The sequence below is a fragment of the Physeter macrocephalus genome, chromosome 14, assembly GCF_002837175.3.
Source record: "Physeter macrocephalus isolate SW-GA chromosome 14, ASM283717v5, whole genome shotgun sequence".
In the NCBI taxonomy this organism is placed as follows: domain Eukaryota; kingdom Metazoa; phylum Chordata; class Mammalia; order Artiodactyla; family Physeteridae; genus Physeter; species Physeter macrocephalus.
Genome location: NC_041227.1, coordinates 23,927,609 through 23,951,321, shown reverse-complemented (window position 1 = coordinate 23,951,321; position 23,713 = coordinate 23,927,609). Strand labels below are relative to the sequence as shown.

Genomic DNA, 23,713 nt, shown 5'->3' with positions numbered 1-23,713 from the left:
CCTCTAAGCTCAGCTTGGGGGCAAATAGCCCAAAACACCTCCCCCACTCACCTGCTCTGGTGGCCTAAGGCCTTCCCTAGTGGCATCACTCCTGAAGGTCTTCTTTTTTTTAAAATAAATTCATTTATTTTATTTATTTATTTTTGGCTGCGTTGGGTCTTCGTTGCTGTGAGCAGGCTTTCTCTAGTTGCGGCCAGCGGGGTCTACTCTTCATTGCAGTGCATGGGCTTCTCATTGTGGTGGCTTCTCTTGTCAGAGAGCACAGGCTCTAGGCATGTGGGCTTCAGTACTTGCAGCACGCAGGCTCAGCAGCTGTGGCTCGTGGGCTCTAGAGCACAGGCTCAGTAGTTGTGGTGCATGGGCTAAGCTGGTCTGAGGCATGTGGGATCTTCCTGGACCAGGGATCGAACCCATGTCCCCTGCACTGGCAGGCACATTCTTAACCACTCTGCCACCAGGGAAGACCCCTGAAGGTCTTCTTAAGGAAATATCAATACACCTTTTTAAGAAGTGATTTTCAATTTTTCAAGGCTAATAATCCATTTCTTCAAATAAAATCTTACAAAGAAACCTGATACATAAAACAGATGACAAGGGAGCTCGTCTGATTAGAATGAGGCTGGGGGCTGGATCTCTGCCCCCTCTAGTTCCACCTTCTAATCCCCAAAGTGGGCACCTCTGAGGAACCTCCATGCTCCATGGAGTTAAAGCACTGAGTCACCCAGGAGGGAGGCCATTAGAACCAAGAGCGCTGAAGGACATGAACACAGGATGGATGTGTTTTGACAACTGGGATAACCTAAAGAATGGGGGGAAATTCACTGGAAGAAAGAAAGGGACACAGAAGGAAGAACATGGAAGGCGCTAGCTCTTCCCCACCCAGATCACAACTCCTCAGCTAAGGTCTCTGATTCCTCCACACCCAGTCCAATACCTGGTCCAATCCTGTTGTCCTACTTTCTAAATCGCTCTCAAATCCACCAGCAATACCACACTGAACAAGGCCTCCATCATCTCTCACCTAGATTATTCCAGATGCTTGCTCCCTAGACTCCAAACAGCAGCCAGAATAGGCTTTTCAAAACATAAACCAAATCATGTCACTTCTTGGTTAAAACCCTCCAGTGGCTTCCAACTCAGAGGAAAATCCACGGTCTTCACCACAGCTCACAAGGCTCTTTCTGACTTGGCCTCAGGTCAGCCCTCGGTCTTCCTCTCAGTCTCACCGGCCTGTGAGCTGCTCAGACACACCAGACCTTCCTTACGGCCGGCTCACCCAAGCTGTTCCCTCTCCCTCTTCCCCTTGCCCTGCCTAGGGTGGTTTCTTCTCATCCTTTCAGTCAACTTAGAAATCATCTCATCCGAGAGGCCCTCCGCTACTCCCATCTCAACCTTCATTTCTTTCAAAACTCTTAGCACAACTTGTCATTTTATTGCATTTTATTGGTCTGCTTACTTGTTCTGTGTCTGTCTCTCTAACTATAAGTCATGAGGGGAGAGACCATGACTCATTAATGCAGTCCCGGTGCCTGGTACATAGTTGGTACTTAATAAATATCTGAGGAACACATAAATGAATGGATGGATGGATAGATAGATGGATGATGGATGGATGAACTCATCACCACTAATCCAGGCTCTGCTCAAATTTGATGATACACTATTGCTGGAAACAAGAGGGGAGGCAGGGGCCAAGGACTTTAAGTTTCCCATTTGCATTAAGATACAGTCCATGGAGAAACAATCCTTATCCATTTATTATATTAGAGCAAAGAGCTCTTCTAGGTGATACCTTAAAACAAACAAAACCTAGTTTACAATGTTACATGGAGTCAAACTGCTTTTCTTTCCAGAGTAAATTTATAATGCAGATATTTCATGAATTGACATTCACCTTCCCTCATAAGAAGTCCAAATGCTTGAGGTTGGCAAAAACAAGCCAGATCTCACATGGATCAGGAATCTTGAAAATATTCATATTCTTTGACAATATATATGACAATTCCCACTTCTGAGGATTCCCTAAAGAAGTAAGCAGACATTCAGAGAAAGATTTAAGGGCAACACTGATTGCCACAGCATTGGTTTTATGGTGAAAATCTGGGAACAACGTAAATGTCCAACTGTAGAGGATTTTTTTTTGACAAATTCTTAGTAAGAAATATTGCACAGCCATTAAAATTGTGGTTTTAGGGGCTTCCCTGGTGGCGCAGTGGTTGGGAGTCCGCCTGCCGATGCAGGGGACACGGGTTCGAGCCCTGGTCCGGGAAGATCCCACATGCTGCAGAGCAACGAATCCCGTGAGCCACAACTACTGAGCCTGCGCTCTAGAGCCCGCAAGCCACAACTACTGAGCCCGCGTGCCTAGAGCCCATGCTCCCAACAAGAGAAGCCACCACAATGAGAAGCCTGTGCACCACAACAAAGAGTAGCCCCCACTCACCACAACCAGAGAAAAGCCCGCGTGTGGCAACAAAGACCCAACGCAGCCAAAAATAAAATAAATAAAATAAAAAGAAAGAAAGAAAGAAAGAAGATACGTGCACCCCAGTGTTCATTGCAGCACTATTTACAATAGCCAGGACATGGAAGCAACCTAAATGTCCAACAACAGAGGAATGGATAAAGAAAATGTGGTATGTATATATGATGGAATATTACTCAGCCATAAAAAAGAACAAAATAATGTCATTTGCAGCAACATGGATGGACCTAGAGATTGTCATACTGAGTGAAGTAAGTCAGACACAGAAAGACAAATATCATATGATATTGCTTATATGCGGAATCTTTAAAAAAAAGGGGTACAAATGAACTTATTTACAAAACAGAAGTAGAGTCAGGATGTATTGCTAGAAAACAAACTTATAGTTACCAGGGGATATGAAGGGGGAGGAGGGATAAATTGGGAGATTGGGACTGACATATACACACTACTATATATAAAATAGATAACTAATAAGAACCTGCTGTATGGCACAGGGAACTCTACTCAATACTCTGTAATGGCCTATTTAGCAAAAAAATCTAAAAAACAGTGGATAGATGTATATGTATAACTGATTCACTGTGCTGTACACCCTGAAACTAACACAACATTGTAAATCAACTATACTCCAATAAAATTTTTAAAAAGGGAGTTCTCAAGTTATCAACTTGTATATACTATGTGACATGTATATGTGTGTATACATATATAGAGAGATATATATGTATACACATTTTAATTCACAGAATGTTGTTTTAGGATCTATCCATGTTGCCAATTATGTATCTAAATTGATTGCTTCTTGCTACTGTAAGGAATCCATAATATGTGTCCAATTCATGCATCTAATATTTTTATGTATATTTATGTATACTATGTGCATATATATAATATATAGAGAGCGAGCAAGCAGCATGTATAGAGAGATATCAATAGATATGTGTGTGTGCATTCATAAAGATTGTAATGGTCGGGCCATTCAAGATGGCTGTTCTCTTGCTCTCTGTACATCCCCTGCTCAACCAGTCCTTGCTTCACTCACATGACTCCTCTTAATTATAGGGCTTAATCAGTAACCACCTGCCCCAGCTGCTTGTTTCCTGGTCAATGAAGAGCCAACCTGAAATCATTTACCCCTATAAATGATAGCCTCTTTCTCCCCCAAGTAGCAAAGATGTGGCCATATCCTGCCTGCCCTCTGCCGCCCACGGTGGGCTGTCACTCCAGAACCTTGAGTTTGGATACGTAATATCCCCTGTCCAATAAGCTGTTGATGTCTCTGTCTCTGAACTCTTTCTTCTGTCTTGAGGCTGGGCAACTACAAGGCTTTCAGGCCTACAGGGTACAGCCCAGCACAGATAGTCAAGAGGATGAGGAACATAGAAAAACTAACAAAATAGAACAAAAGATACTTAGAAGTTTAAAAAAAAAATGTTGGCTGTGATTGTCAGATAGCTTGAGTGGTAAGATTGCAGATGATTTTTGTTTTCTTCTTAATATCTTTTTACAGTGAACATGGTTGACTTTATCATTATGGGGAAAAAAATGTCCTCATTCTTTCAGTAAATAAATATCAAACACCTACTCTAAGCCACGTGAGAAAAACAAAAGCAAGAATGGTTTCTGCCCTCATGAAACTCGTGAAGGAGATGACATTCAACAACTCAGCCAACAAAAAAGACACATGACTACAAATACCAATGAGGGCCCAGAAGGAAGACTACAAGGGGGCACTGGGAAAGAGAATAATTCAGGGGCAGCCTGATGATGAGGTGCCAGGGAAGGCTTCTCAAAGCAGATGATATTTGAGCTGAGCCCTGCAGGATGAGTGAGTTAGGCAAAATGTGGAGAAAATGAATCCAGATAATGGGAACAGAATGTGCAAAGGTCCTGAGGTGGGAACAAGCTGGGTATATCCAAGAAACTAAAAGAAAGCCAGTGCAGCTGAAGAGATTAACAAGGAATGTTGGAGAATGAGGTTAAAGAGGCAGGCAGGAGTCAAACCACACAGAACCTCACAGGCCAGGGCCAAAAATAAAGGTGTTATTCTGTGTGCAAAGGTGAATCATTGATGAATATTAAGAAAGAGAGTTATGTGATCTGAATTATGTCATACATTTTTAAGAGAAAAGAGATTGAGCCAGAACTACAAAGATACAGACCCCCAGAGCTAGCTTTAGGAAAAAATCCAATGTCTGTTGTATCATGAGAAGTCAGAAGACTCATCCCTGAGCCATCCAAACTGATCACCCAAGGGAGCCCATATGTCTGTCTCAGGCCATTCTGAAAAGGGGTGGAGACAGGAGAAAGGAGGGCTGAGGATGACAGGAACTCCTTGCCTCATGTATTGCTGTCACTTCACACACTCTGAGCCACTGTGTTATCTGATTTCCATAATCCCCACATAGGAGAAGCAGGCAAAGAACTGTTAGCCTATTTGACAGTCAGGGAGAGAAACCGAGGCTCTGAGAAGTTGGACCATTCATTCATTCATTTGTTCAACATTTACTGCACACTGGGTGGAGACAGGGATGTACAAGACGAGTAAGACATGCCCCAGCCCTCAAGAATGTCACAGACCAGTGGCACAAGAAGACGAGTGGCATGTTCTAGGTGAAGGTTTTGGTTTCAGGCACATCTGTGCTTGAAACCCAGCGCTGCCACTTTTGTAGAGGAATAACGGCTTCTCTGAACCCCATTTAGAGTTTCTTCATCTCTAAATGGGGATGTGGGTGATGGTACCGTGCTGCCGCTGATGATATTGACAGGTCGTTGTAAGGATGGAAAGCATTTTCTGAGTGCTCATTAATAGGGGCTTGGTGGTTGTGGCCGCACCTTATATCTCAAGTTTCAGGGTGATTTCCATGACATGTCCCTCTCCCCATCTCTCAGGCAAAGCTAGTTCTCCCCCATGTAAAACCCAAGCTGGCTGATTCCATATGCAAATGCCACCGTAGCAGCACCTGTAGGTATATATGGAGCCAACTTGTTGCACTTCCGAAAGAGGATGACCACTAGCAGCAAAGTGTAGCCCGTGGATGGTAAAGCAGCTCAGAGGGAAAGCAGAAAAAACAACTTTGCAGCCCCTCTGGGAATGAATGAAAAGCTCCTCTAGGCATAGACATATTCAGCTTTGACTTACAAAGCAGAGACCACAGGCCTAACACACTGACATCTGTGTGGCAACTGGGTGAGAAAGGAAGAGAGAGCCAAAACAAAGACACCCGACAACATGTCTTAAATACTTAGACTTCTGAAACGTCTCATGCATTCGTGATAAGATATATTCACATGTATATTTGTAGTAGGATGTGTGAAGAAAACTCTATCCTCCCACTGAAAATGAAAAACTTCAGTGACATAACAATGTCTCTATACCTGCCTTCATTCTGGTAAAAGCATTATAAAGAATCTTTTTTTTTTGGTAAAAAAACATAACCCCCAAATCCATATTTTCTTGTAGCAAACAAGGTGTAAACAGTTGCCAAAATCTAGGAAAATGGTGTAAAATCTGAGAGAAAGGTGGGCAAAAAAAATCTGAAAAAACTGATGCAAAATTACGTGATGATGATGATGATGATGATAAATTATGGAATACTCACATATGCCAAGCATGGTGCTAATTGTTTGACATATTTCATCGCATTTAATCCACATGGCAACCTTATGATAGGTACAATAGTATCCCTACTTTGTGGATGAGGAAATTAAGGCACAAAATAAGTTGGATAACAGCCCAAGGCCACACGAGAGTAGGTAGCCTAGCCAGGATTCACACCCAGGTCTGTCTGGCCCCAAAGCTGTGCACAGAAATTCTGCCTCCTCCTGAAACACTAATTTTTCACATTTGATAAATCACAAAGCCCACTGAAAATCTCATGAAACTGAAGAGTGTTCAGGGATATAAGTTCCCTACAGGAGGTCCCTGTTAATTCCCATTACTGGCAAAGATCTGAGACTGATTACACCAGAGAAGGAAACTGAGGAAGGAAAGCCACACATGACTGATGAGTTCCATGGGACTAGATGACGTGGACAAGCATATACGCAGATAAACATATAAATATGTACACCCGTGTGTGTACGTCACTAAAGAAACACCTATGAAAGGTCATAATCCTGATGCCAACCAAGACAACTGTGGCTCAGCCGGGCCTATTAAGACCTCTTCACACAGAGGTCGTTAAGAATTCGTCCCTGCCTTATGACCTGCAACTGTGATCCCAGCCAAGCCTTGGCCAACCTTGAAAGGGCCCTCTCCTTCAAGAGTCAGCAGGTCAAATCACTTAGAGCTTGGGAACACTGTCCTTGTGCCCAGCCTGAGAAACCACACCTGCATGAACACCTTCCCACGGATCCTGGATTAGCAGAATTCAAAGGCTGCCCCACCTCCTAAAGTTAAAGGAGAGAGACACAAAGAACTGGGAGGTCCCAAGGGCCATTAGAGGTTGCATCCCTGATGTGCCCCTTCCCGACCTCTGGAGTTGGGTTCATTCTCTGGGTCCAAAGAATCAATGGATGCACTGAAATCAAAGTTCACCCACCAAAAGGTGTCACAAATTTCACCTAAAAGATGATTCCATTTCCCTCAAATGTCCAAGAAAAATAAGACCCAGGACAGTTGGGTTTTGTCTTCTGCTTATCATCATGTATAGGTTCTGCCTAGGCTCTGCCCTCTGGAAAAGGTCAATGTCATTTGTTCTATGCATCTAACATTCCAGCCAATTCCAAAATGGGACCTTTGGCAACTGAAACTGTAGCTGAGGTTCACAGTATGAGAACAGTGAAGTTGGGGAGGGCCCTGCAGCAAAATGCTGACCCTGAAGGCAGGGACCCAGCCCAATCCCCACTCCAGCCCCTACTCCCCCACTTCAGGCATTAACCATCCCATCAGTCAAAATCACCTCCCTCTCCCACACTCTTGCATTGTAAAGCTGTGGGAATACCACAGCATGATCATGACAGGACGTACAAAATCACAAAACATCGAGTGGTAGGAACCTAACAGAGGACTGGGCCTTCTCTAAATTACAGGAAAAACCTGAGGCCCAGAGAATAGGCTCTAGAATTTGGGGAGCCATTAAATGAGATAATAAGTGAGAAGGAGCCTGGGCTAGAGACTGGAAAATCCTGACTACAGATGAGCACCACAGCAGGCTACTGACACCATTCAAGCCTCATTCCTGAGGCAATTAGGGAAAGGAAAGGGGGCTGAGCAAATCATGTAACAACCATGCTTAAAATCCCCCAGGCCTGCATTCATGCTCTTGCCTGCCTGAGACACTGTGTACTTTCCAATCCTCCTGCACCCATTTGGATCCTTCATATCACACACGTCTGATACAAAATGTCACTTGACATGGAGGCCGTCCCCGAACACCCTGTCCAAAGGGACCCCATACCCTCTCCCTCAGATCCCCGCTCTAGTATTGGTCACTCAATGCTGAGTGCCAACTATGACCAAGGCATGACACTGGCACCACGGGGTGAATCTCCCAGGCTTCAACCATAACACCTAAAAGCCTGCCATAGGGGCCGGCCACGTATTCACTTCCATTAAGTCTAATGTAGAATCCCTGTGAGGCATTACAACGATGACAACCCTTTCTCGACCAGTAGGACGTGCCCAGCACAGGTCTAGACACTCAACAGACAATACATAAGAAAACAGAAAGTGCCGACTCACCCGCCCAGGGAATGCAAATCTAGGCCATGAGGAGAGGCAAGGTTTTGGACCCACTTCTGTGAATCCATCTGTACTAAACATCCTGAGTATAGATATATTTAAGTACAAAGAAATACAGATATTAATGATGGGGAAAGAAAAAAAAACTAGAAAAGAACAAAAAGGAAATATCTGAGTCAAGCATGAGATCATTAGAAAATTTTCAAAAAATGTAATGGTGTACAAAAATGCTTATGAAGGTACTGTTAATTTTTCAAAAGCAAAATAAAAATTACATTAGGTCAAACAAACAAAAAAAAAAGGAGAAATACCAGTGCCGTCACTCAGAATCTCTTTTCCCTTCTTCATACTTCTCTGAACTTTTCCTGCCATGTGGGGTCTGGATTTTATAAACAGAGGGCAAAATGCATATGAAAGGAAGAGGAATTATTCAATGGAGGCCAGAATTCCACAGATAAGATGAGCCTCGAGCTTGCTTGAGAAGAAAGTCATTCTAAGGTTGGGAGAACTGTGAGTTACATACAAACATGCATACACACACGTTACTTGAAGCACTACTTAAATGGAGGAATTCACCTGAAAAACGAAGATGTGTGGCTTCTCTTGGAAAATCAGAGGTCTGGGGGACCGAGCCGTCTGCTTCAGGGCTAATCAGCTGGAGAGAGCAGTGCTTCCTCCTCTCTAAGGGGCTCCTCTCTCCGTCTCCACAAACCCCGCTACTCCCCCACAGTCCTGCAACATGGAGGCTGGGAGGTCAACTGCCCTTTGACTTAATGCTCATCCACTGGGGTGCTCACACGGGGCCACCTCACTCCTCAACATCAGAGCCAGGCCTCCAAAGACACTGAAATTGATGGTAGTCTCACATGATAACAGGGATTTTTCTCTTGTTCTCTCTCTAGACCCACTTTAACCAAAATACATCCCCTGTGCCTGGAAGTTCCCTTCCTCCAGATCCTAAAAATGTCAACACTGCTGTAATTTTGTCCCAAGAAATGCTCAAGGAAATCATCACTAATAGTGCCAAGCAGAGCTCTGTCAAGGTAAGCCTTACCCACATGGCCCCTCCACTCTCCTCTTTGCTTAAGTCTAGTCTATCAACCTCTAAGTGTGAGAAGGTAGAAATACAAGTAGGTTCTGGAACATTCTTCCATAGATAAATATGAGGAAATGCTATGGGATACATATTTTCCCTTAATGGTCATATAAGTGGGTCCTTGCTTACACTGGGGAAAAGGAGAAAGCAGGGGCACAGGAGGACAAATGTTTTCTGAGTGTCTCCTATGTGCCAGGTACAAAGCCAGGTGTCTTTACATGATGGCATTTTGTCCTCACAACAGCACTGAGAGGCAGAGCTTCTTATTCCCATTTTACAGGTGACCAAAGTGAGAGAAGCAACTTACCAATAGTCAAAGCATGTGCAAGGGGGTGGGTTTATCTACATATGAGGTATTCACTTGCCCCCCGCCCCAGAAGTGGTAGAAGGCAGTAGTTACAACAAAATACTAACCTTAAGTCCTCTCTATGTGTCAGGCTCTATTTCAGCAATGTACAATGTTTCCTTACCAGAGTCTCCCAAAATCATCAAGTGCAGAGCTATTTGCCACAAGAGCATAGAAAGAAACGGGCTTTAAACTGGATGAGGAGTAACAGAAAATGTGTCTCTGTGTTATATGCCCCACTGTCCTTCCGAGAAAGGAAATGAGATAAAGGGAAATGTCTGGAATTAGTGTCTGTGTGGTCATATCAGCTGTACCAGCACCCAGCAAGCTGACCAATGCATACTGCAGGATCAATAAATATTTAAATAAAAGAACCAAGCAATGCATGGATATCTCGCAATGCAACATCCTGCAGTCCTTCTTCCGCTCCACACTCTAAATGAGGACTTCTTTACAACAGATGAATAACCTAGGTGCAAAGATCACCAAAACAGTCTACAACCACCTGTCAAGAAACAAAATCCACGCCACCTACTGAGTTGACATGGAAAAGGATGGTGAGAAGTTTGCCACTGGGCAGAGGGTGAGTGCTGAATAATAAATCACAACTGAGTTGTGAGGAGGAACTAGTAGGAGCAGAGGTCACAGGGAAAGAAGAGTGTTCTGCAGGGGGAACTAGTACAAAACCCTGGAGGCCACAGTGCCTGGGAGTCCCTAGGAGGAGGAGACCAACCAGGCTGGTAGGCTCAGCCTTGAGGAGAGAATAAACAGGTGGTCCCCTGAGACTGGTCACCTCCACTCCAGGCCTCACCTGTGACCTTGCTGGTCATATCACAATATGACACGTTTGCTGAGTAGTGTGGTGAAGGTATTTTTTTAACTCATGTTTGTTTTATATTAATGCAGGATTTAATCATCTCCCATGCATGCAAGATTTCAAAAGACAAATTGATAGCGGACATCAAGATTGAGAAGTACTGTCTGTAACTACAAACCCCTCAACATTCATCAGCACAGGAAGCAATATCAAAAACCCAATTCGGGAGAGGCCACAGCAGTGAGAGGACCCACGTACCGCAAAAAAAAAAAAAAAAAAAAAAAAAAAAAACCCAATTCAAATCACATGCAAAGAGTAATGGAGAAGGCCCTTGGGAAATACTTGGATGATTATAGGGAAATCAGAAGGAAGTTTTACTCACGTGCTCTTATTCACCTTAAATTTGCTCTTTCTCCTCTGTATTTAACATTTTAAGGGGATATGGGAATATATGTATACATATAGCTGATTCACTTTGTTCTACAGCAGAAACTAACACAACATTGTAAAGCAATTATACTCCAATAAAAAATAAAAATAAAAATAAAATTTTTTTAAATAAAAAATAAATTTTATAAGTGACTTTAAGAAGCAACTGAACTGGGACTTCCCTGGTGGTGCGGTGGTTAAGAACCTGCCTGCCAAACCAGGGGAAACGGGTTCGATCCCTGGTCCGCGAAGATCCCACATGCCGTGGAGCAACTAAGCCCATGCGCCACAACTACTGAGCCTGCACTCTAGAGCCCATGTGCCACAACTACTGAGCCCACATGCCACAACTATTGAGACCACATGCCACAACTACTGAAGCCCACGAGCCTAGAGCCCGTGCTCCACAACAAGAGAAGCCACCGCAATGAGAAGCCCGCGCACTGTAACGAAGAGTAGCCCCCACTCGCCGCAGCTAGAGAAAGCCTGCGCACAGCAACAAAGACCCAATGCAGCCAAAAACAAATAAATAAAATTTTTTAAAAAGAAAAAGAAAAGAAGCAACTGAACTAATACCTAAACTCTACTTTAGAACTGGTTAATAATTTTTATTTAAAAATAATTTTTCCTTGTATTTTGTTTCCTGACAGCTCTTAATACAGAGTGACACCCCCTGAGGCTGTAAGTCGATTTGATTTTCAAAACATTTATCTATAGTAAGGGAGAAATTATTTTAAAGCCAGGCACTCAGAGAAACGGGGACTCTGCAAAGGAAAAGATCACACAGACTAGATCACAGGCACAACGTGGAGCAGGACTGCAGGCTCCAAACCTAGGTTCTCTCTGGGAAGCTCTTAAAACTTGGTTCTCCAAGCTCATTACTGGAGTGCCACATTCAGTCAGTGACCTAAAGGAAGGCCTAGAATCTGTGCTTTTTTAGTGTTGGGTGATTCTCATACACCAAGAAGTCTTGGGGGTCCACTGGAAGGAAGAAAAGATGATCTAGATTCTAATTTTGCCTTGGCTCACAGGAGGATATCCAGCCTCCCATAGCCTCACACTTCCCATCAGAGGTTTTCAGTCCTTGTTCTACAGAGCAAGCACATGGAGCCCCAGAGGAGACCTGGGAGGTAGGGAAGTGGGGAGAGCGAGGGTGGGACCCAGGGACCAGGCTCCAGAAAGAGATATGGAAACTTACAGAAGGTTCACCAACCACCTCCGCATTTAAGACATTTGATCTCCCACATGTTCACACTTTCATTCAACAAACATTTAGTGAGCATCACTACGTGTCCAGACCTAAATCTGTAATATGAAACGGTGATGAGGTCCCAGACTCCAGGAGTGACCCTCTAGTTTAAGCAGGAGGACAGGAACAGATTAAAACCATAAATAAATAAGCCACATCATTAAGAGTCTGGTAACCACACACTGGACGGAGGCACACAATGGGCACCCAGAGGTGAACAACCTTATGTCTATGTCCCATATGTCAGCCGTGAGACAGTGGGGAGTCATGTGAGAGGTAGACTCTGGGAGTCGGTGCAAGCCTGGGGTTGCTTCCCCTTATCTGTACTGGGCAGCTATGTGTTAGGCCAAGCTCTGTGCCAGGGAAGGATCACAGAAGGCATGAACCCTGACCTCATATAACTACCCACCTGACAGGGAATACAGACACTCATGCAAATGGCTGTCAACTGAGCATGAAGAAGACAGAGTGGAGGAAGCATGAAATGGAAGGCAGACTGTGGGTTCACTGAGAAAATGATGCCTGAACTCGGCCCTGAAGAAGGAGCAGTTTACCAGAGGGCAAAAGTGTGTACCAGGTAGAGGGAACAGGATGTGCAAAGGGTAGGTCACATGGACACATCGGTCTCTTGAGGGGAATGCAAAAGAAGGGAGGTAAACATAGCACCAGCAAGGAGGACCAGATCAGGGAGGAACTCAGAATGGATCCAAAGGAGGCACTATCCATCCTCCCCAAAATACTGAATTCACATTTGGCCTGAGGGCACGTGGCTGTACCACTGTGCCTACAGCAATGTCTGGAACATAAGAGGAGCCCAAAAAACACTGGTAAAGGAGCCACCCAAGGCATCAAAACCTACTGAAGGGCCTTTGAAAATCCCCAAAGAATTAGAGGCCTGAGAGATAGATTAAGATCCACTTCCCCTCGTAGCCTTGTCGAGTGCCAAACTTCTTTCACCAGGAAAAAAGCCCATATGTACAGAGACAACCAAGACCACTTTCCCTGATATGAGGACTAGCTGGGGGACTAGCAGATATACGAACAAAAATGCTCCACCCACCTCTTTCAGATGGACAAGGTGCAAAATGTGGTACCTGTGGTTCTGAAGAAATTACTGCTTGCCATTGTTGGTATGTGGAACTAATAATGTGAACACCTACAAGAGTCAGTGTCACAAGAAAGGTACAAAGATGGGAAACCACACTCCAGAATGTGACACGGCAGTGAGCAGAGTATCATCTGATCACTGTGATTGAAAAGCACTTTTTTGTTTTTAGATAGGGACTTCAGCGTCTTGAGATGGCAAAACATGAAAAACAAATCAAAATGTCCCTTCTACACGTCCAAATGAAATCCAGCCCACTAGGTGTTTTCAGAACAACAGCAGCATGACACTTAGAGGAAACAGGGACCAAGTCACCTAGTCATATAGATACTGGGGTTTGAGAAATTCAAGAGTCTGAGTTCATAACCCTTATAACCATCAAGAGATATGATGCAAAATGCCATCTGTACATATTTATGATGAACTCTAGGGGGTTCAATGTATTGCAAATGAAATCAAAATAGCAGGGCTTAATTCTTCTGTTTTCTTAAGGTAGGGAGGGGAGACATGCCGGCATATCTCTTGGTATCAATTCTCTGCACATATAATGTCCATCAGATTTCCAGTTAGTTCTAGGGTCCTTGAGAACTCACCCTCACACACACAAAAGACTGGGAGAGACTATGTCTTAACTCAAATCCCTCCATTGAATGAGCAGGGGAGAGATTTCTCTTAGAGCCATACACTGCCCAAAGATATCCTCCAGCTGACTGTGGCTAAAACAACCCAGCCTAGTCATTGTTTCTTTCAACTCATATCATAAGATGCTCCTTCTTTATTTCAGAAAATTTAAATCAATGGAATATTCCACCAGGAGTAATCTCAAATTCACTAAACAATGCCAAGGTTCAAGTGCTTAAATCGGTAAGAAAAAGAAATATAGACATTTTCCTTTCACACTAAAGCTCACTCTGCACTTCAGTCTTCAGAGTAACAAATAGGGGCCAGTGGGCCCTGGCATCACAGTCTGTTCTGGGCTGTCCCACTAGCTCCCTCTGGTCTCCCCACTCTTTCCTAGGCAGATTCATTGCATACTGCTCCTTTACTTACCATATGAGTCCTAACCCTGAGATTGGAAACACCCCCACTACATATGCCTAACTCATCCACACTGTCACCTTGTGACTGTTGGAGCCTCTCATTCTCTGCCACCCTGACTCAAATTTCTCCTTCTTCCCATCTATCTAACCCTACACTCAGAGAAAACTGAAAAGAGAACTTGCTTTCTGAAAAACATTTAAAAGAACGGGAGTTTTCCATACACAAAAATAAACTCAAAATGGATTAAAGACCTAAATGTAAGGCCGGACACTATAAAATTCTTAGAGGAAAACATAGGAAGAACACTCTATGACATAAATAGCAAAGGAAACCATAAACCAGACCAAAAGACAGCCCTCAGAATGGGAGAAAATATTTGCAAATGAAGCAACTGACAAAGGATTAATATCCAAAATTTATAAGCAACTCATGCAGCTCAATAACAAAAAAACAAACAACCCAATCCAAAAATGGGCAGAAGACCTAAATAGACATTTCTCCAAAGAAGATATACAGATTGCCAACAAACACATGAAAGAATGCTCAACATCACTAATCATTAGAGAAATGCAAATCAAAACTACAATGAGGTATCACCTCACACCGGTCAGAACGGCCATCATCAAAAAATCTACAAACAGTAAATGTTGGAGAGGGTGTGGAGAAAAGGGGATCCTCTTGCACTGTTGGTGGGAATGTAAATTGGTACAGCCACTATGGAGAACATAGTGGAGGTTCCTTATGGAGAGGTTCTCACTATGGAGAACATAGTATGGAGGTTCCGTAAAAAACTAAAAATAGAACTACCATTTGACCCAGCAATCCCACTACTGGGCATATACCCTGAGAAAACCATAATTCAAAAAGACACATGCACCCCAATGTTCACTGCAGCACTATTTACAATAGCCAGGTCATGGAAGCAACTTAATGCCCATCAACAGACGAATGGATAAAGAAATTGTGGTACATATATACAATGGAATATTACTCAGCCATAAAAAGGAACGAAATTGAGTCATTTGTTGAGATGTGGATGGATCTAGAGACTGTCATACAGAGTGAAGTAAGTCAGAAAGAGAAAAACAAATATCGTATATTAACGCATGTATATGGAACCTAGAAAAATGGTACAGATGAACCGGTTTGCAGGGCAGAAGTTGAGACAGAGATGTAAAGAACAAACGTATGGACACCAAGGGGGGAAAATCGCAGTGGGGTGGGGATGGTGGTGTGCTGAATTGGGCGATTGGGATTTACATGTATACACTGATGTATATAAAATTGACGACTAATAAGAACCTGCAGTATAAAAAAACAAAGGAAACCAACTAATACTAAACTTTTTTGGGGTTATTTATATGGAAATATGTTAATATAAATGTTTCAGACATTACATGAAATTTCTAAAAATCTTATATGTTCTTGTATAATGTTATGTCATAATTCTAGTTATTACTTTACAAAAATGTTCCTATGAAGGGTTTCATCTTCAAGGAATTCATGGAAAAGACTCTGACAAGTACAGGTTTCTGGTAACTGACTATACTGCTGAACTGAATGAATAAGCATTTTCAGAACTCTAATGGAAAACTGATGAATTCATAAAAGTGCTAACAAAAATCAAGATGAAAAAAAAATTAATTACATGGGCCTGAGTGAACTGATGACGATGATTATAATTTTTGTGACTTTGTTTGAATAAAAAAAAAAATCCCACAAGGACTCAGAGGCAAAAAATATACAAATCAATTTTCACTGCAAAGTAAAGGAGCGGTTACAGTGGAGGATTACTGGACTGAATGTCAATATTATGACATAGTATGAGTGTGTTTTGTGTTTGGTAATTGCAATCATTGTTGGTTTTGTTGTGGTCATCCATTTACAATGTCAGTTTATTTATCTCTTGCAAAAATAAAATACAGTGTGTGTGTGAAAATAAAATAAAATAAAATAAAAAGATTAAATGAAGTAATGCATGCAGAAAGCTTATCCCTGGTCCTAGCACATAGTGAGCACTAAATACGTATTACTTATTTTTGGAGATTAATATGAACTTTTTTGTAATGGGATGGAGGCCAGAAGAAGGAAAAATGTTTTGTGAACTTCATTCTCAGGAATAAAAGAACAAAAGTGCGTTGGGACATATATCCACCCTATGACCCAGCAATTTTAGTTCTGGTCATTCACCAATGAGAAATACAAAATATGTCCAAAATGGGCAAGGATTTTGCTCACAGCTTTATTCATAAAAGCCTAAAACTTGAAACAACTCAAATGTCCACCAACAGGTGACTGGACATACAAATTGTGATATTTTCATACAATAAGATATTAATCAGTAATAAAAAGGAATGAACTCATATGTACAACAAGATGGATACATCTCAAAACATTATGTTGAGCAAAAGAAACCAGACACAAAAGTTGCTTATTGTATAGTCTGTAAATGAATTTCTGGAACTGACAAAACTAAGCTAATGTAATAGAAATTGGAGCAGTAGTTGCCTTAGGGGGAGGGTTGACTGGAGAGGTGCACTGGGAACTTTGGGGTGATGGGAAATATTCTATATCTTGATTGGGATGGTAGTTAAGAAAGTGTATACATTGTCAAAACACATCAAAATGTACACTTAAAATATAAGCATTTAATTTTACGTAAATTAAAATTCAATAAAAAATAACTCCCAAGAAAATTCAAAAAAAAAAAAAAAAAGCAAAAATATAAAAATCCTAGAAGATAACGTAGGAGAAAATCTAGGTGACCTCGAGTTTGGCAGTTACTTTTTAGGCACAACACCAAAGGCACAATCTAAGAAAGAGGTCATTAAGAAGTTGGACTTCATTAAAATTAAAAACTTTGGCTCTGTGAAAGACGCAGTTAAGAGAATGAAAAGACCAGGCACAATCTGGGAGAAAATATTTGCAAAGCATATATCTAATAAAGAATTGGTATTCAAAATATACAAACAAGAGACTTCCCTGGTGGCACAGTGGTTAAGAATCTGCCTGCCAATGCAGGGGACACGGATTTGAGCCCTGGTCCAGGAGGATCCCACATGCCACGGAGCAACTAAGCGGGTGTGCCACAACTACTGACCCTGCGCTCTAGAGCCCGCGAGCCGCAACTACTGAAGCCTGCAAGCCACAACTACTGAGCCCACGTGCCTAGAGCCCTACTCTGCAACAAGAGAAGCCACCACAACGAGAAGCTCTCACACCGCAATGAAGCGTAGCCCCCACTCACCCTGCCAACTAGAGGAAGCCCATCATGCGCAGCAACGAAGACCCAACACAGCCAAAAGTAAATAAATGAATAAATAAATAAATTTATATAAAACATACAAAGAACTCCTTTTTTTTTTTTTTTTGCGCCACGCCGCGTGGAATGCCAGATCTTAGTTCCCCGACCAGGGATCAAACCCACGTCCCCTGCAGTGGAAGCGCAGCGTTTCAACCACTGGACCGCCAGGGAAGTTCAAAATATACAAGAACTCTTAAAATCCAACAATAAGAAAATTAACAACCTGATTAAAAAGCAGACAAAAGATCTAAACAGACATCTTACCAAAGAGACACAGATGGCAAAGAAGCATATGAAAAGATGCTCAACATATGTCATTAGGGAACTGCAAATAAAATAACAAGATACTACTACACATCTATTAGAATGGCTAAAATTCCAAACACTGACAACAACAAATGTTGATAAGGCAGGAACTCTCATTCATTGCTGGTGAAAATGCAAAATGGTGCAGCCACTTTGGAAGACAGTTTGGCAGTTTTTTATAAAACTAAACATACTCTTCACATATGACCCAGCAATCACGCTCCATGATATTTACCCAAGTGAGTTGTAAACTTATGTCCACACAAACACTTGTCACAGATGTTTTATGGCAGCTTTATTCATAATTGCCAAAACTTGGAAGCAACCAAGATGACCTTCATTAGGTGAATGAATAAATACATTTATCCAGTGTAGTATATCCATACAATGGAATAATATTCAGCACTAAAAAGAAATGAGCTATAAAGCCATGAAAAGACATGGAGGAACTTTAAATGCATATTACTAACTGAAAGAAGCCAATCTGAAAAGGCCACATAATGCATGAATCCAACTATATATATAACATTCTGGAAAAGGCAAAATTATGGAGACAGTAGAAAATTCAGTGATTGCCAGAGGCTGGCAGGAAGAAGGGATGAAAAGAAGAATTTTAGAGCAAGGAAACTATTCAGTATGATACTATAATGATGGATACAAGTCTATAAATTTGTAAAACCCCAAAGAATGTATAACATCAAGCGAGAACCCTAGTGTAAACTATGGACTTTGGATGATAATGGTAAGTCAATGTAGATTCATCAACTGTAACAAATGTACCACACTGGTGTGGAATGTTGATAGTGGGAGAGGTTGTACATGGGCATGAGGCAGGAGGTATATGGGAATGCTCTGTGCTTTCTTGTTATTTTGCTGTAAACCTAAAACCGCTCTAGAAGAACAAAGTCTATTTTTAAAAGAAAAAGAAGATCTTGAATCAATAACCTACCTGCCACCATAAGCACTAGAGAAAGAAGAGCAAACTAAACCCAAAGCAAGCAAAACAAAAGAAATAAAAAGGATTGTAAAAAAATACTATGAACAATTTATGCCAATAAATTAGATAACCTGGTTGAAATGGACAAATTGCTAGAAATCCACAACCTACCAAATCTGACTCAAAAAGAAATGGAAAATATAAACAGATCTATAACTAGTAAGGAGACTGAATTAGTAATCAATACATTCTATTAACATGGAGTATTACCATTGATTGACATTATTCAACAATAAAAAAAGGAATGAAGGACTAACACATTACACAACATGGATGAACCTTGAAAACACTATGTTTAGTGAAAGAAACCAGACACAAAGGCCACATATTGTATTATTACATTTATATATTAATAAAATGTCCAGAATAGGCAAATCCATAGAAACAGAAAGGATAGTAGTGTTTGCCAAGGGATGCTGGGGGGAGTGGAAAATGAGAACTGACCACTAACAGGCATGGGTTTTCTTTTTGGAGAGATGAAAATGTTCTGGAATTAGACAGTGGTAATGGTTGCATAACCTCATCAATTTACTAAAAACCACTGAACTGCATACTTCAAAATGGTGAAATTAATGGTAGGTGAGTTACATCTCAACGAAAAGGGAGAGGGAATCAGTCAAAGTGGCTATATAGGGTTATAGTAACATTAGACAATGTGGCTTTCAAAGCAAAAAATATTACCAGGGGTAAAGAAGGTCATTTCATGTTGATAAAGGAATCAATTATCAAGGGAACATAAAAATCCTAAATGTTTATTCATGTATTAACATAGCTTCAAAATACATGAAGCAAAACATGGTAGAACTGCAAGAGAGAAAAAGACAAATCCGTAATTATTTTCAAAAATTTCAATACCCCTCTCTCAATAGCTGATAGAACTTGAGAGATAGTAGGCAAGGATATTATAGGTTTAATGTGAATTGACTGACATTTACAGAACACTACACCCAACAACAGCAGAATACATATTCTTCTCCAGTGTACACTGAACATTTACAAAGACAGATCATACTCTGAGCAATTAAACAAGTCTCAATAAAATTCAAATGATTAAAGTCATACAAAGTATGTTCTCTGACCACAATGTAATTAAATAAGAAATCTAACACAAATATCTCAGGAAAATCCCCAAACATGTAGAAATTAAATAACCCAGTTCTAAATAACCCATTGGTCAAAGAAAAATATCAAAAGGGAAACTGGGAAGTATTAAACACAACATGTCAAAAGGCATGACAGAAAAATCCATGGTAGCTTGGGGATGGGGGATCAGAGGCAAGAGGGATTACAAAGGGACATGAGAAAAATTTCAGGGGTGATGAATATATTCACTATTTTGATTTGGTGATGGTTTATACATGGTTATATACATAGGTCGAAACTTACCAAACTATACACTTGAAATGTGTGCATATCAGTTGTATGTCAACTACACATACTACAATAAAGCTGTTAGTAGTGTACCTGGTGTATAACCATTTGTATGAAACAAATACACACACTAAACACCATATATACAGAGACTATATCTGAAAAGACATATTAGAAAATGATAAATGTGCTGGCTTTTTTTTTTTGGCCACATCCCGCAGCATGTGGGCTCTTAGTTCCAACCAAGAATCAAATCTGTGTCCCCTGCAGTGGAAGCACGGAGTCTTAACCACTGGACCACCAGGGAAGTCCCAAGTGCTGGCTTTTTAAAAAGGAACTAGGGGATTAGAAAAAAGTGATGGGAAGGAAACTGACCAATTACAGACACCTACTGTATTGTTTGAATTATTTACCACATGTATGTTTCACTTTTTCATAAAGAGTAAAATAAAATTTCCAAAAAAGAATTTTTCACGTATTTTGAATGAAGAACTGAGGTGAAGAGCCTAACAAGTAGAAGATGGATCTTGAGGGCAGAAATCAACCCCCTCAAGCCATACCAACAGGTGAGGAAGATGTTCCTAGCCTGGAATTCCCAAAGGCTGCCATGCAGGTCAGTGGAAGGGGTCAAAAGGAGATCATAGCCAGACACACGATAAAAGCCTCAGCATATCCTAATATACACAGTCTGTTTTAGAAGCAAAATCTTTCAATGATTACTCTCATTTGTTAAGATTTTACTATAGGGGCTTCCCTGGTGGCACAGTGGTTAAGAATCCGCCTGCCAATGCAGGGGACACGGGTTCGAGCCCTGGCCCGGGAAGATCCCTCATGCTGCAGAGCAACTAAGCCCATGCGCCACAGCTACTGAGCCTGAGCTCTAGAGTCCACAAGCCACAACTACTGAAGCCCGTGCGCCTAGAGCCCATGCTCCGCAACAAGAGAAGCCACTGCAAGCCCACGCACCGCAACAAAGAGTAGCCCCCGCTTGCCGCAACTAGAGAAAGCCCACGCACAGCAACGAGGACCCAACACAGCCAAAAATAAATAAAGTAAATAAACTAAAAAAAAAAAAAAAAAAGATTTTACTATGTTCCATAGACAGTGCTAAATTCTTTATAAGAATTTAACTGAACACCATATGAGATAAGCGTTTTATTATTATCTCCATGTCACAGGAGAAAATCAAGGCACAGAAGAATAAAGTAACTACTCAAGTTCACACAACTCTGAAGCAATGGAGTGGGGAATTCAACGAAAGTCCTTCTGACTCCAAATATTCTACACTACCATCTTTTGGATTTTTTTTTCATGATCCCCACAGAATGACATAATCTTGGTAGTGAATGGGCCAAAAATGACTCCTCAGAGCTTACTATAAGGTAATGATGCTTTCTAAACTCCACGTGCTGTCAGACCTGAAGGTAAAGAATGAACTGACAGGCTAAAAAAGGGGTCCATGAGGGAAATTCTCAGGTAAAATATGACAATAAAGTGAGGAGACAGGCAGCTAAGTCAACGTTATCAAACCAAAATGTTAGAAAGATCTAGAGCAGTTTTTGCTAAACAAATGGTTCTCTCCACCTTTGCCTCCCCTTCAGTCTCTAATTCCTAGGGTATACGGGAGAAAACCAAAGAGGTTTTCTGGTGTCCACAGTAGAAATCGGGTTGGGAAACACTTAATCCAGAAACTATAGGGAAAATCTCAGAGACACTAACCAAGGCAAAAATGAAGTAAAAGTAGATAAAAAGGGACCACTTTAGTTTAGGTAAATTTAATGACTGTAAAAGCTGTTCACAAAGGAGCAAAGAAATGCATTTTCCATTTCATAGAAAGTTGCTTCACCACTTGCAGCTTGTCTCCAAAGCTTCGTTACCTCTTTCATTAGTGACCAGTCATATCTCTCTTCCTGCTGGGAAGGAATGAGAGGCCAACCACTCAGGTCAGCAATATGCTGCAGAGTCCTTCAGAGTGGTCCTGCAGAGAACATGTCCCTTAAGTGTCTGAGAGCTGGCTGAGGTGATCTGAAAGAAAACCAATCAGAAGAAGGCAAGGTAACCAGGACTGAACTACAGGGACTTAATGTGAATCATCCAGAGGAGAGGCCACCAAAAGGAATCTAATGGAGATAACAGGCCAGCAGAGACTGCATGGTTCCTCTGTGCCCCCAATCCTTAGAGGAAGAGATGTTTGATACAATGCTAATGCATATAATTTAAGAAGTCCAAAACAGGTCATTCCCAAACAGTCACGTCTCCCTTTTCTCTTGGGAGATGCCTTCTCCCCAGAGGCAACCATAAGGTTCAGGTGTGAGCTGCCTATCACAGACCCTGCCCCTCCTAATCCCAGGGGTAAGCTGTGATCCAGGCTGTACCAGTCAAATTCCTCCTTAAGATATTTATGGCCAATATTTGGTGAGAAAGGCTCTCTTTTTTCTCTAATTGAGAGCTGAAAGCAAATTACCAGGGGCCTCATTTCTGACCATAAGAATGAGTCAGTCCATTAGTAAATATTTATTTAGTGCTTACTGTGTTCTAGGAATTGTCCTAGGTGCTAGAGATATCAAGAAGAACAAAACAGATGTTTTTCCTACCCTCAAAGGAGCTTTCAAGAGAATACAGACAATATATAAACAAACAAATGAAAATTATTTCAGGCACTAAAAAGTGCTATGAAGATAAAATGGGCTAATGTAAACAGTGAAAAAAGCAAGGCAGAGGGAAGCTGCTTTCAGCACTACAGTGGGCCTCTCAAGGAGGTGACATTTAAGAGAACTTGAAGGTTTCAAAGGCAGCCAGGCAAAAATCAAGAGCCTCCTAAGCAACACAGCATGTGCACAGTCCCTGACACTAGAACTAGGTCTGAGGGGCAACAAGGAGGTCACCAAGACTAGAGGAAAGAGAATAAAAAGAGTACAGGGGACATGAGGTTGGAAAGGTAGCTGGGGAAGCTCATAAAAGGCCATGGACACCCTGCATTTTATGCTGGCTCCAATGAGAAACCACTGCAGGGCTTAAGCAGATGAGTGAGTGATCTGATTTAGAAAGGTCACACTGACTGCTATGGGGCAGAACGACTAGAGGAGGGCAAGAATGGAAACAGGAATATGAAGCCTCTGAAATTCTCAGGTACTGTTGGTGGGAGTGTAAACTGGTACAACCATTTTGGCTATTTCTATTATACACACCCTGTTACACAGCAATTCCAAACCATATACCCTATAGAAATGAATATATACTTGCACTAAAACACAGGCATAGTCGTATCAATTCTATTCATAACAGCTCCAAACTGGAAACAACCAAAATGGCCAATACATAAATTGTGGTATATTCATATAATATGGATAAATATAATCATGGATGAATTGCACAATATTCATGCATCAAAAATATACACTGTATTAGAGCAATTATACTCCAATAAAGATGTTAAGAATATATATATACACTGTATGATTCAATTTTATATCAAAAA

At 41.5% G+C, this 23,713-nt stretch overlaps 1 protein-coding gene across 2 annotated transcripts in view; it reads right to left on the bottom strand.

Moving 5' to 3' along the window:
• Positions 1 to 157: 157 nt before the first annotated feature.
• Positions 158 to 23,713, bottom strand: part of CDK5RAP1 (CDK5 regulatory subunit associated protein 1) — a 62,233-nt gene continuing 38,677 nt past the window's right edge. Inside the window, exon 14 of one of the 2 annotated variants that reach the window (XM_055089999.1) lies at positions 158 to 467. In XM_055089999.1, coding sequence (XP_054945974.1) covers positions 440 to 467 — 28 coding nt within the window. In that variant the 3' untranslated portion in view covers positions 158 to 439. Of the gene's footprint in view, positions 468 to 21,994; positions 22,261 to 23,713 lie in introns of those variants that run through there. The other variant, XM_024128512.3, reaches the window with a different exon arrangement.